Raw genomic sequence first — 15,470 nt, forward strand, 5'->3', positions numbered from 1 at the left:
TATACACACACACATACATACACACGCACACATACATACATACATATGCACATACATGTGTACATATATGCCTATACGTACATATGTACGTATGCATGTGTGTATGAAGAATATATCGACACATGGCAGGTGGTGATGTATGTGGTGGTGACAGGTGGTACTGATTAGGAATTTAGCTGATTATTGATTGATGAGCTTTCCTGATGTGGAAACGATTTGATCTGATGTAGGTGTGATATTCGTCTGAGGAACAAGGACCGAGAGATTACATTTTTTGTTCTGATAAACCTTTTTGGGCAGTGGTGTTGCTGCGCCGATATGGAATGAATGACTGGAGTAAAATTTGGCCGGGATGCCGGAATGGAGAAGGATGAATTTAAGGTGTTTTTGAAACCAGAATCTTGAAACTGCATGGCTATTATCATTGGTGAATAGCGGATCCAGAGGGGACTTGATGTGAGAATGTCTGTATTTAGTAATTAACCAAGAGATTGGTAAAGTTGGATGGAAAGCCGAATGATCGATGATGATGCATTTTTTGTGTGAGAATTTTCTAGTTGCTACCACTATGGGGCTGATGCGGAATGTTTTGAAAGGGGGGACTTCGAATGGGCTGATTATAAAACCTGATTTTAGCTCTTTATAAATTAGTTCATCCACCACTTTGGGTTCAGCTTGCACAGATGGCAAATTATTGCAAATAATGCTAGTGGAGGGCAAGCTTTCTAGCCCGGGGTTGAAGCCAGATTTTAAACCATTCAGGAGATAGTTTGTAAATTGGGTGTCGGGATGGCTTGCAAGTTCTTTAGCAAGAGAAGAAATATTGACAGGAGTGCTGAGATATTTTTTAAAATTTTTATTTTTGAAAGGTTTTGATAAAAGGCAGATAGGGTGTGCCGCCACAATGGGACCAGACATGTAGGAAATGACAGTGTTGCCTAGGGCAACCAAACTCATTGAAGTTGTTGCAAACTTGTCGGCCGGTTGAAACTCTTACTACCCTTCCTCTGAAATTGCAATCTGGTTGATCGAGGGGTGGGTTGTTGGAGGGGCGTGGGGCATAGCTGGTAGAGTATTCGGATCTTTGGGCTGACTGTGAGGGAAGTTTAGAATTTATGAGAGGGCATAGTTCAGTTTGGTGGTCTGATGATATACTTACTGTGCAGGAAATGCTGTGGTAGCCCAGGAAAACTCTGTTATGGAAATATAATTTGAGGGCTCCCCAGTATGGACACTGGTTCAACTGCATGACTCGAACAGCGCATTTGGCAGAATGAGTGGAGGACATATTTGTGTTTTTTAGCATTACTGAAAATATATCATTTTACAAGCCAATTGTCAATGAAATGATTACAGATCATAGATTGGATGCGCTCTGTTTGACTGAAACCTGGCTTAAACCGGATGAATATATTAGTTTAAATGAATCTACTCCCCCAGGTTATTGTTATAAACATGAGCCTCATCTGAAGGGTCGAGGAGGAGGTGTTACTACAATTTACAGTGAAGTTTTTGGTGTTACTCAGAGGACAGGATATAAATGTAAGTCTTTTGAACTAATAATGCTTAAGGTGACACCGTCAAATACAAATATAAATAAAAATTCTCTGTCGTCCTTTACCCTTGCTACAGTGTATAGATCACCCGGGCCTTATTCAGATTTCCTTAGTGAGCCTTAATTGTTGGTGACTTCAACATTCACATAGGTAATGAAAATGATACATTGGGATTAGCATTTATCGATATTCTCAACTCTCTTGGAGTCAGACAAAATGTAACAGGACCAACTCATCACCATAATCATACGCTAGATTTAATTCTTTCATATGGAGTTGATGTTGATAATATAGAAATTCTGCAGCAGAGCAATGACATCTCGGATCATTACCTCGTCTCTTGCATGCTGCAATCAGCTAATGTTACTCAATCTACACCACGCTATCGTTCAGGTAGAACTATTCTTTCGACCACTAAAGATAGCTTCACTAACTCATATACTCAATAAACCCCAAAGCCCAGAAGAACTTGATGAAATAACAAAAAATTTAAATGCAGTCTTCTCTAGCACCCTTGATGTTGTCGCCCACTTCGATTAAAGAAAATTAAAGAAATAAGCCCTGCACCATGGTACAATGATCACACTCATGCTCTCAAGAGAGCAGCTCGGAAAATGGAGCGCATGTGGAAAAATACAAAATTAGAAGTATTTCAGGGAGCATGGAAGGATAGTGTCTGTAGCTACAGACAGGCACTAAAAGCTGCCGGGTCAGCATATTTTAGTAAACTCATAGAAAATAACCACAACAATCCTAGATGTTTATTCAGTACTGTGGCTAAATTGGTTAGGAATAAAGCCTCAACCGAACCAGATATTCCGTCGCAGCACAATAGTAATGACTTCATGAATTTCTTCACAAATAAAATTGAAATAATCAGAAATAAAATTGGAATTATGCAATCATCTGTCATAGCACCTCAGAAAACAGTGTCGAATAATTTCCCTCATGTGCAACTTCAATCCTTCGCTATCATAGGTCATGAAGAGCTAACAAAACTTATTGAAACATCAAAAGCCACAACTTGTTTGTTAGATCCTATACCAACTAAGCTCTTAAAAGAGGTATCTCCTGTAATATCAGAACCTTTTCTTAATATCATTAACTCCTCGCTATGCTTAGGACATGTCCCAAGAAACTTTAAAATGGCAATTATCAAACCGCTAATTAAGAAGCCACAACTTAATCCTGGAGAACTTGCTAATTATAGACCGATTTCAAATCTCCTGTTTATGTCAAAAATACTAGAAAAAGGTAGTATCCTCCCAAATATGTTCATTTCTACAGAGAAATAGTATATATGAAGAATTTCAATCAGGATTTAGGCCTCATCACAGTACAGAGACTGCACTTATCAGAGTTACAAATGACTTGCTCTTATCATCTGATCGTGGCTGCATTTCTCTTCTAGTGCTTTTAGATCTTAGTGCTGCATTCGACACGATAGATCACGACATTCTCTTGAATAGGCTAGAGAATTATGTTGGAATTTGTGGAGTGGCATTAGCATGGTTTAGGTCATATTTAGCAGACCGCTACCACTTTGTCTATGTAAATGAGGAATTGTCAAACCAAACAAAAGTAAAATATGGAGTGCCACAGGGATCAGTTTTAGGGCCTCTGCTTTTCTCCATGTATATGCTTCCCCTGGGAGATAGTATCAGGAATCGTGGAATAAGTTTCCACTGCTATGCTGACAATACACAACTTTATATTTCTTCAAAACCTGATGAGATTTCACAATTCTCAAAATTAGCAGAGTGTATTAATGAAATAAAAGATTGGATGGCCAGAAATGTCCTTCTACTCAATTTGACAAAACAGAGGTTCTAATTATTGGACCAAAAAACTCTAAAAAATAAGCCACTAAAATATAATTTGACTCTAGATGGATGTACTGTTACATCATCTTCAACAGCGAAGAACTTTGGTGTTATATTTGATACCAATCTGTCCTTTGAAAATCAAATTACAAATGTTTGTAGAACAGCATTCTTCCACCCAAGAAATATTGCTAAATTAAGGCATATGCTCTCGGTTGCTGATGCCGAAAAACTAATTCATGCGTTCATGACCTCAACACTAGATTATTGTAATGCATTACTGGGAGGATGTCCAGCAAGATCAATAAATAAACTTCAATTGGTTCAAAATGCAGCAGCCAGAGTGCTGACGAGAACCAAGAAATATTATCATATTAGCCCCATTTTATCATTGTTACATTGGCTACCTGTTAAATCCGTATTGATTTTAAAATTCTGTTAACTACGTACAAAGCTTTGAATGGTCTAGCTCCGTAGTACTTAAGTGATCTTCTACCACGCTATATTCCAACACGTTCATTAAGATCGCAAAATTCTGGCCTATTAATAGTTCCTAGAATATCAAAATCCACTAAAGGAGGAAGATCCTTTTCATATTTGGCTCCTAAACTATGGAATAGTCTCCCAAACACTGTTCGAGATGCAGACACACTCTCTCAGTTTAAGTCTAGACTAAAGACTCATCTATTTAGCCAGGCATACACCTAATTTATCCCCACAATTAGGCTGCTTTAGTTGGGTCTGCCGGAACCAGAAACCAGAAACATTGAGCATGCAATAAATGCAATAAATTAAATGGCATCTACGCTTACATCTTTTTATTTGTTTCCCTGTCTCAACCTCGGGACTCCTATCCTGAGGTCACCAGAACCGGCTGGATCCAGCACCATTCCTGCTTCATGTTGGACTCCACTGCTACATGTCGCAGAATGATGATGACTAATGCAGCCGGTGCCAGCCAAACATCACTTCAATCTATTATGACGGACTTCAGAGGATGAAATGATGCCAACTCCAACCTGCATCACCTCGGTCTATTTATGGACTACGATCTTGAAATGAAATGCTTAGACTAACTATTGCCAACAAAAGCCTTCATCAGCCAATTAACAAGGACAATTGCATCTATGTGAACTTCTGCAATTAATCAAGATGGACTTCAAAGACTTTGGTCATTAATCTTACAGTTCAAACACAATTGATGTTTAATCACTGACCCTTAACACTTAGTTTAATAATTTTAAACCATGATTTTACCTATACATAATTAATATTTACATTACATTCATAATGTTAGCCAGAGGGAACTGGCCCCCACAGTGAGTCTGGTTTCTCCCAAGGTTATTTTTCTCCATTAATCTACATCTTATGGAGTTTTGTGTTCCTTGCCACAGTCAGCCTACAGCTTGCTCACTGGGGTTATTAATACAATTATCATTTAATTATTTTTAAACACTATTAAAAATCGTATTTTATCTAAATTACACAATGATGATTAATCAACTTTATAGACATTACAGTTTTATCGTCTGTTAATGCTGATATTCTGTAAAGCTGCTTTGAAACGATGTGTGTTGTGAAAGGCGCTATACAAATAAAATTGACTTGACTTGACTTGACTTGACAAGCCTACAGTTGACAGATTTGCACTGAGGTTGCCAGTGTGTCCAGTTCTCACAGTAAAGTTTCTTGCGTTCCGTCTGCACTATTTTTTATTGTCGCTCTATGTACATGTGCGTGCCTCAGATGGACGTGTTTGTAGCATCTCACTAATATTCAGCGTGATATATGCTGCATTCCCCGTCTGTCACTCACTTAGACATTGTGTCAAGTGAAGCCACACTAGTGGACTTTCTTGAAGGCCTCGGTTACCTCTGAACTTGAGAAAAGGCCAGTGAGAATTTTTCAGACAGAATTTGCATGTCCCTCCCCCGGGCATGCAGGTATAAAGGGAGGGAATCATGCCTCTGTTCATTTAGAAGTACTTCACTGAGCCGAGATCACTTACTGTTCCACTCACCTCTGCAGAGCATATGCTGTTGGATTTACAGTGCATATCAGAAGCTTTCTCCTTCTCTGCATGGCACAGCACTTTTGCCCATTGGCACTTCGACAGCACTGCTATAAGAGAATATTTTGTAAAAGAGTTTATTTTCTCTAAAAGAGCAATACACAGCTGGCGTTGAACATCCTTTTCAGGACGCGTCTTTATAAAAATGCCCTTCCTCCACTGTGTAGTTCCTGGATTCAGTCAATTTCTCTCTGCTCCTGACGGTCAGAGATGCTGCCTCGTGTGTCTGGGCCGTGATCACACTGAGGCGGCGTTTGTGGATGGTTTGTGTTCTTACTGCGAGAACCTAACCATGGCAATGTTGCGGTCGCTGCTTTCCTTCTTAAAGTAGGATCTTCCCACGGGATTGAGGACAACCCAGAGGCGATCTGGGGATGGCAGCGGGCTCGGTTTTGTCAGGTAGATACTCACGAACCACCCGCCCCCGGCACGCTTGTTGACTTACGTCCCAGCTTGAGGTGAGAGCGGCTCGCCTCACGGCCAGTCTGTTTACTACATCAAGCCCCCCGAGCTGAATGATGAATTTGCCGCTGCATCATAGAGCGTTCCGGTGTCTGACACAGAAGACTCGACTGGACTTCTGCCTTCAGTCGGCACGCCCAGACTGAGGCTGACGCCCAGATGGCCGACATGCTTGCCCGGGCCACCATCAGTTGGACTGCAACCCTCCATCCTCCCCGCAGCTTTCACGGCTAGATGATTGATTCCTCGGGTCCGGGTGCTGCTCAAAGCCATGCCCCCACCCCCCACCGGTCCCTTTCTTTCAGGAGGTATATGATAAGCTGATGAGGTTGTGAAGGGCACCTTTCACTGCCTGCAAACGACCTCCTCGCTCATCCGCTCTCACTATCCTCGAGGGTGGGGCGGCCTATGGGTACTCGGAGGTCCCCAGTTGGACAGTGCAGTTGCGATCCACCTGTGTCCTGAGAATGCCACCACCTGGTGGGATCACCCGGTGCTCCCCTCCAAGGCCTGTAGGATGACGTTGTCACTGAACGCCAAAGCCTACAGAGCCACCGGACAGGCCACCTCTGCCCTGCATGCCATGGCCCTCCTGCAAGTTCACCTGGCCAAGGCACTCAAAGATCTGCACTTGGGTAGTCCTGACCCCGACGTGTTGCAGGAACTGCACTGAACAACCTCACCCTCCGGGACACGAAGGTCACGAAAATGTAATCTATGGCTGAACCTGGTCGAGATGCGGAAGGTAGACAAAGCACGCTTTCTCAACGCCCACGTCTCCCAGCTCGCTAACTTTCGTCCGGCATCTAGATTGGTTCGCAGCGGTAGACCTGAAGGACGCTTACTTCAATGTCTTTCCTCAACACCGACCCTTCCTATGGTTCGCGTTCGACGGCCAGGCGTATCCTCCCCTTCATCATGTCCCTGTCCCCTCACGTCTTCACGAAGGTAGACGGCAGCCCTTGCCCTGCTAAGGGAAGTGGGCATCCACATACTCAACTACCTCGACGACTGGCTCATCTTAGCCCACTCTCGAGAGACACTGTGCGCACACAGGGACCAGGTGCTCAGGCACCTCAGCCGTCTAGGGCTTTAGGTCAACTGGGAAAAGAGCAAGCTCACCCCGGTTCGGAGCGTCTCTTTTCTCGGCATGGAGTTAGCCTCAGTCTCAATGACAGCGTGCCGCACCAACGAGCATGTGCAGTCAGTGCTGAAATGCCTCACCTTATTCAAGCCAGGCACAGCAGTTCCTCTAAAACAACTACAGAGGCTCCTGGGGCATATGGCATCCTCTGTGGCGGTCACGCCATTGGGGTTGATGCATATGAGACCGCTTCAGCACTGGCTTCAGACTCGAGTCCCGAGATGGGCATGGCGCCATGGAACGTACCGTGTGTTCATCACCCCTGCCTGCCCCCTGGACAGACCTCTTTTCTGCGGACATGAGTCCACCTACAGCAGGTGTCCCAACGCGTTCTGGTCACCACAGAAACCTCCAAACAGGGTTGGGGTGCCATGTGCAACAGCATGCAGCCGCTGGCTCCTGGACGGGCCCCCGGCTGATGCAAATGATCAGATTTGCTGATGTGCAAAACCTGAATGATTAGAGGCATAATTTATACCCTTTATACCCGTATGTCCGGGGGAAGGACATGAAAATTCTGTCTGCCAAATTCTCATTGGCCTTTTCTCAAGTTCAGAGGAAACCGAGGCCTTCAAGACAGTCCCCTAGTGTCGCTTCACTCGACACAACGTCTTGTTTCCTCCATCAGGGAATGGAGATTACAACAGTAACCTAGATGTTTTAAGGACTTTGTGTGAAGTAAAAAGTAGTGGACACTTTGAAAATCAAGTCTCAAAATTCCTGTATTCTGTTGTGCTTCCTAAGTGAGTGGATCTCAATCTGAAGCTGTGCTGCTTGTGAGGTACTGAAGTAGTTTTTGAAAACAAATGTACTTCAAGCTTGAGTTGCTCGTAAGGTAGGAAAATCTGTAATTTTATTACGGAATTTACATGGGCGTCAGTGCGAATGAATAGTTGCATTAATTTTTCTACCACACTATTTTTATATGCACAGTTAATTGCACTAAATAAACACATATTATATCAACAGCCCTAATTAATGTTAAAAATAAAATCGCAGCTTGAAATGCAGAGAAAACTATCAGTAAGTCATTACAAAATTATCAAATAAGAAAACGACATGCAGCTTCTGAAAGTTCATAAACCTTGAAATCCATCCTGCCGAATTACTGACAAGTGCCATGCCCATCATCTGACCAATGGAAAATGGGATGGGAATATTTGAGAAATCAAATGAAGAAACAACAAAAAAGCAGAGCTTTGCTCAACCCACTGACAGTGCAGGCGGACCAGTGCCTATACCTGTGCATTTATATATATATATATAATGAATGAACTGTGCTCTTATCGCTCACGTGCCAATGATTATCCCTCTGCATACCACATGCTAGCATGCGTGCCTAAGGTTGTCAATCCCTGGTACAATATATGCAACAAAAAAAAAATGTTTCATGAATTTTGTAAAGACACACATTTCACTAATAATTATATAAATAATAATACAAATTAGGGTGAATTGGGCATTCCAAACTGGGGAGAAAAAGGGATAAAAAGAAAATTACAAATTAAATACAAAACAATTATACACATTAGGATGTGTTCTCATTTTCCTTCAATTCAGTCTTCAGCCTGGCCTCACAGACATACTGTAGAGCCATCTGAACTTCTGATACGGTTACAATCTCTCATAACCATCAAACAACAAATGAATGTCAACAAAACAAATAAAACAGTTCTAAAAGAAAAGGACAGTAAACAAAAATAATAAACTTGTCTCACAGATATGACTGGTTCTAACTTTTGTTTTTATTTTAAAAATATATAAATGTATGAAACTGTTCACTTGAAGTTGTTTAGATTCATCTGGACTGGTCTTGAATCTGTATTCTGACAAACATTTCCTTTTTTGTTATCCAAGAAGTAAGTCAGTGGTACAGATTTTGAACAAGTGTGAGTAAATGATGACATAATTTTCAAGTTTTGGGTGATCTACACCTTTAGCACTGGTGTCAGAGAGCTGTTAAGTAAAGTTGGTTTCACGCAGAGACCCCTGACCGCTCTCTCTGAATGTGGAACTGGGAAATTACACATCGCTTCACAGGAAAGCTCACCTGGAGGGTTCTGACACAAAACCCCCTGGGTGTTCCATGTGATGTGTTTGGTACGCCTGTCTCCAGAAGAGCCTGCGGGGCATTTCAGGACCATCATCTTGAATATATGTGCTCACTGTAAATAGCCTGTCCAAGGTAATCTCATGCTTTGGAATGCACAGGAATTTATGGGCTTTGACATGGACCTTACAGTCAATTCAAACAGAAAAATGCATCTGTTGTTCCCTCCTTCACCCCTGTGGATTGCGGTTATGGGCCAGTACAAATCCTTGATGTCATATGACACACAAGACTGCGTGATATTCATAATCTGGGGTGACACATAAGAGGCACAGTCTATGGCAACCATACTTAAAGGGATAGTTCACTCAAAAATTTTAATTCTCTCATCATGTTATCACCCTCATGACATCCAAGATGTACAGTGCTGTGTAAAAGTCACATAAGATGTTCACAAAAGCATTTGTCTTAAGATGGTTATTTATATCTTCAGCTTTAGTGTGTCAATAGGACATATAAATGTTAGATTCGCAAACATTACTTTTGCAAATAGAAAAGATTAGAATAGAAGAGCAGGGAGCCCTGCAACAGATGTCATGGCCCCCACAGAGCCCCCCACTGACTATTGAGTCAGTCTGAGATTACATAAATAGACAGAAGCTTGGAACATCCTATCTGCCAACAACTAAGAAAAACTGTGTCCAGGTGTACCTAGGAGAATTGGTGCTATTTTAAAGGCAAAGGTCTTTAGGTCCAAATATCACACAAAGGCAGTATAAATGTTTTCCATAAGGCTCAATGTTTGCTGAAACGATCCAATCAGTTTTTAATTGATCAGAGTATTTTAACTATTCCTTCAAGAACAGTGGTTCTCATGTGGTTTAGCATTAGGACCCAGATTATACAATGGACACGAAGTGGCAACCCAACACAGTACCAGAATTGTTTATTGATCAAAATTAAATCAAAATCTTTTAAAAAGTCTTAAGCATTATTTACTAGTGAACCGGTTTTTAGTCTGTGTCAGTATTTGATATATATATATATATATATATATATATATATATATATATTTTTTTTTTTTTTTTGTTAAAGGTTAAAGGGCATCTGGAAAATTTAGCTAGATTTAACCAAGTGAGCTGAATCTGTGCCAAAATATTGTAGCATTTGATTGGACTTTTCTTCTCCCTTCTGAAAGTTAATTAAACTTTTTATTTTGCTATCCTACCTATGCTACGATTACATGGTTAGTTCCATTTTAATATTTTAATGTAGCTTTTTTTAATGTTTGTGACACGTTTAGAACAGAACTGAAACCAATTTTTTTGTTGCAACCTACCAGTTGAGAACCACTGCTTTAGAAACGAATTCACTAAGTTTGTTAGGAAGTGAGGGTGGAGGTTAGCAGGACATGGCTTAAACTGGCAATCACTGCACTGCCTTTGATCTGACTCATTCATCTGACAGCTGAGGCTGTGGCACCCAATGCCGCAGTGTCTTCTCGGCTGAATTACAGCAGATGTCACCCAGGCAGTTACATGTCAAATGGTCGAGACGCCTTCAATTTTCATAGCTAGGCTAAGCCAGTCATGCTGAAACCTGACCCGTGACATTGCAATGAGTGTCTTCTGACCAAGTTGGAGTTCCACTTGAGACTGCGCTTAACAGGAAGCGGGCCTCTTCAGAGAAACAGTACACAGATATAGTGTGAAAGCACACATACAGTGTTATGCTCTATGAGAAATCTGTCTAAATGATATGACTGGTAGTTAAAGGGCTGAGCGATATATAGAATATTCACTATATTTTGCTGACAATATCATATGAAGTAATATTGCAATATTTGAAATGCACTTTTTATCTGGCTGTTAAATTGAATTAATTTAATTGAATAAATTTAATTTTTAATTGTCAAAATCATGATATGGTCCTATGTAATTATTAAACAGCAAAAGGATGTGATAAACCAGTGACATGCTGTTCTGGTGCATGAGCTGAGCTTGTGTTTTTACAGTGTTTAGAGCAGCTCACGTGCATTGTGAAAGCAAAGTAGGCTACTGTATGTTAAAGAATTCACACAATTCCAAACATTAGGAACCGCAACAAGTTATTATACAAATCTTCTAAAGGCGGCACAGTTTAACAGAAAAGGATGGGATGACAGCGTTTCACCAGATGAAAATACACTGTCAAATACACAGCACTTTCAGTTTCAAAATAAAAGCAGGTGATGGTGATATTAAATAGACAGAAATATATTACATTTGTATAACACAAATGTAATCCTCAAAATAAAAAATTATAATTCAGTATTATATTATAATAATAAACTTGACTTGATCCTACACTAATAATTTAATACTAACTGGGTTTAAAAAGTAGTTTTTCCACACGCAAAAAAATGTTTTAGGAAAAGAATATGAAAGCAAAAAATGCTTTTTTTTATTTTATTAAAATGATATGTATCATTGTATTTTGAATGTAAATATAAAATAAATGAATATAAAAGTGCATATCAAATCTTTGAGATACCGGTCTTCATTATTTTTAAATAGATTCACTTTTGAGCCATTTCAGAGTAAATACAAAAATATCAAGATATATAACTGAATATCATAAATAGACTGAAAATACTGAGATATAATTTTTGAAGCCATATCCCCCAGCCCTTTATGACGCTTGTCATTTTGTAGAGATGAAAACACATTCTGGTTGTTTCTTCATCAGTCTGCAAGGTCTTCATGGTTTCCTCAAAGGGTTAACGCAACCCAAGATAAAAAATAAATAAATAAATAAATAAATAAATAAAACAGTATTGGCACCTTTAAAGGCACGGTCACACCTTTGCACGACGCAATTCCGCGGGCGAAATACAGTCATCTCAGCGGGAATCCACGCGAATGTCAATTTCGCACGATGAACTTTATGTGGCGAAGAATTTCCTCGTGCTAATTTTGCCTCAAGTTCAAGTTTGATGAGCTTTGACAGGCGAAATCGCCGCGTTGAATAATAGGATGTTGCTTGGTTTGGCAGTGACCTCTGTGTGGGCGGTGCTTCGTAAACAGCTACACCGGTATAATTTTAGCGGTGAATTTTTAACTTAAGTCTCGGTGAGTATAAAGTGCAGCATTAAAAATTATGTTTGACAATTAGGCTATACTTTTGCTGGTTTTACGCGCGCTCAGCGTCCGCCCACGCCATCTTCGCCCATGAGAATGTATGTATGACCGTGCCTTAAATCAATATTAAATTAAAATGTGCCATACACTTTAATAACGCATATACTGTACCTAGTCATATTGTACATGATTCAATGATGCAAGTATTCCAAATACAGAAACGTGTCTTTTATCAAAACGCAGTAACTTCCTCCGCCTCTATAACAACGCTCCATTTTTGCTGACATCACCAAGCCCTCTTACTTTTTGACCCCTCCCCTCCAAACACCTGGCTGCATTCTGGTATGCAACGCCCACTTTTCATAATCGGATCAATTTCAGATAGATTGATCGAGCCCCATGCAGCATGTTTTGTTCTTGTTCAATGTTCTGTTTAACATGGAATTACCCATTGGTAGGACATGGCCCTGGGTTAGCATAATCCTGGTTTATATTGTTCCAAGTTTCTCATTGTTCATAACCCTATGTTAGTAGGCTACTACACACTTTATATCGCAAGTCAACCTACATAACCTAGGGTTAAAAGCATAGTTGTCTCCCTTTCAGAATCGCACCCCAGGGATAAATGTGGCGTTAATTTGAGGTTAAAACAGACGTTCGCCCTATTACGTCAGTAAATTGGGACAGTACAACTGCCTAAATCAAATGGGGGTAAAACACATCATGAAGCAAAACACGGTGACTAAAGTATATGTATTAGTGGTGCACGTGCCTTGGTGGTCCGATGTAAAATATACATCAGTGAAGTTATATTTCCGACGAAAAACCAACAAGCCTCGGCGGAAAGCGCGAGGCTGGCACCGCGTCCAAAAACATAACGGAATCCGTTAGACATACCCTGTAGAAACGTTAAACCGACATTCAGCAAACTCATTAACCAGCTCGTGTAATGGTACAAGGCATGGCAAATGTTGTATTATGCAGGCAGCGGGAGCGACGCTGACATTTAAACCTCGTGCTGTTGAAACACAAGACTATTTACTCTCCTCGCGATAATGGCCTTACAATCAGATTAGGATATATAATGAGCCCTGCTAATGGTTCGTTTATCTACTCAAATGAAATAGCTGTAATCTTGATTCATAATGTCTTTGTTTTTCTTTTTCGAAGCCAAGGGGCAGCAGCTGCACTTGTTCACCAGGTAGGTTAATATCAATCTTATTGAAGCAACAACACCTTGCATCGCTCGTTTAGTAGCCTTGACCAATATTTAAGGTGATTAGACCATATTCTGCTTTGCTTTAGTTTTACAGATGGAGCCAAATGTGCTAGGTGATTTATTGCTTTAATTCGCCATCATTAGGTCTGATTAAACCAATAAACAAAGTTAGCAAGTTTTTAAAAGGGCCGAAGACACGTATTTAAAGAGACAGGGGATTTACAAACCTTCACATACACCGACTTCATACTGTGTGATGGAGCCGCCGTTTATCGGGGGTCTGATCACGCACCGGAGCCCCCGGTCGCAGGTCCCGTACAGACCGTAAACGCCTCCGCAGCTCTCGTTCTTCTGCTTGGCACATACCGAACAACAGCCGCAGATTCCCAGCACCACCGAACCGCTACAGTGCTTAGGCTCCTCGCATTTAGACTTATCACAGGGCAGACATCTGAGCGCGCGACTCAACGCAAGTTGAGAAAACAGTATGCATGTCATAAAAAAATACATCCTGGATGAGGCCATGAAGGAAAAGTGGAAAAACATGAATATATCCAATAACCCACTCCCTGCCCCCCAAATTAAAAGATGATGACCAGATTTGCCAGCAAAAACAGCGCGAGCGTCAGAAAGGTTCCGTTCAGAATTACGCGTTTTCTGTCGAATAGAGTAATAAAGCGTTCCTGGATTTAAACTGTTGTAGAGGTTGACAAAAGCCAACAAAAATGCATTCCCTTAAGATGAAAGCCAGCAGAAGAACTATCCCACGTTGTACAACCAGTGCATGACTTATGCGTCACGATTTCTGCACAGTTCCAGTTTGTTTTCGCGTAGGAAAACTTTCCTCACGCGCTCTCTCTCTCTCTCTCTCTCTCTCTCTCTCTCTCTCTCTCTCTCTCTCTCTCTCTCTCTCTCTCTCTCTTTCTGCTTTGGAGTATTTTTTTCATGCAAGCCAGTGATTTCTTCCTGCCCTGCACCTATGGAGCCAGCGATATTTTTCAGTTAATTTCCCTTTTGAAGAAAACGCGTTCATTCAGCAGCGTGAATAAACGTTTCCAGCGATTGCTTGTCTCATGTGTATCGCTCGCTCTCTAGTTGAGTTCTTCTCTCCGCCCGCTGAACGTTCAGCTCAGTCCCTCACCGTGACCTCATAACGGAACCACTCCCATCTCGCATTTCTTTGCATTGGAGATTTCTGTAGTTCCAGATATGAGACAGAAAATGCTGGTAACGGGGGCGCAGATTCCGGGGTGGATGTGGGAAGGTACCCCCAACTTCTATTTGGTAAAGAAACAGAAAAAACAAAAAGGGTTATACCTGGCTTCCAAACAATATTTAATGTATTTAAAATAAGAGAAGATACACCCAAAAATGAAAACTATCTCATCCTTTACTCACCCTCATGCCATCCCAGATATGGATATCCCAGATATGTGTGAATTTCTTTCTTCTGCAGAACATAATGGAGATTTTATTTGAATATTTAAACTCTGTTGGTCCTTACAATGCAAGTGAATGGTAACCAGAACTCAGAAGGTCAAAAAAGAACATAAAGGCAATACAATTCATCTATATGACGCCAGTGCTTAAATATATTACTTCTGATTGAAGAGATTTGATAGGTGTGGTGAGCAGGGCTGCCGTTGGCCAAATTGATTCCCTACGCACAGGGTTGGGGAGTAACGGAATACATGTAACAGGATTAAGTGTTTAAAATACAAAATATAAGTTACGGTATTCCTCTACAGTTACATTCAAAAATAATTTTGATTACTGAAGAGATTACTTTGCATTTTATTGTCATTTGTTTCATTTAATATTTAGTCCTTTCAGATGTAAATCATCCAAAGTGCATTTGAACAGCAGTGAAACACTTTCTTATGACGTGTTACATTCATACGAGCAGACAGGGAAGTAAGTTTGAAGTTTGGAGCTGAAGAAATAGAAATAAACCATCTATAAGCTTCTGAAGTTCGCGGACGACACCTCCGTCATCGGACTCATGACACCTCCCTCATCGGACACA

At 40.9% G+C, this 15,470-nt stretch overlaps 1 protein-coding gene across 2 annotated transcripts in view; it reads right to left on the reverse strand.

Annotated features, from left to right (window-relative positions):
- LOC127662525 (cysteine-rich motor neuron 1 protein-like) overlaps positions 1–14,511 on the reverse strand; it is a 195,672-nt gene extending 181,161 nt beyond the window's left edge. For both annotated transcript variants that reach the window (XM_052153746.1, XM_052153745.1), the window contains exon 1: positions 13,672–14,511. In XM_052153746.1, the coding sequence (XP_052009706.1) occupies positions 13,672–13,990 (319 nt within the window). In that variant the 5' untranslated portion in view covers positions 13,991–14,511. The remainder of the gene's footprint in view (positions 1–13,671) is intronic.
- Between the last annotated feature and the right edge of the window lie 959 nt (positions 14,512–15,470).

This window comes from Xyrauchen texanus, chromosome 22 (genome assembly GCF_025860055.1).
Source record: "Xyrauchen texanus isolate HMW12.3.18 chromosome 22, RBS_HiC_50CHRs, whole genome shotgun sequence".
In the NCBI taxonomy this organism is placed as follows: domain Eukaryota; kingdom Metazoa; phylum Chordata; class Actinopteri; order Cypriniformes; family Catostomidae; genus Xyrauchen; species Xyrauchen texanus.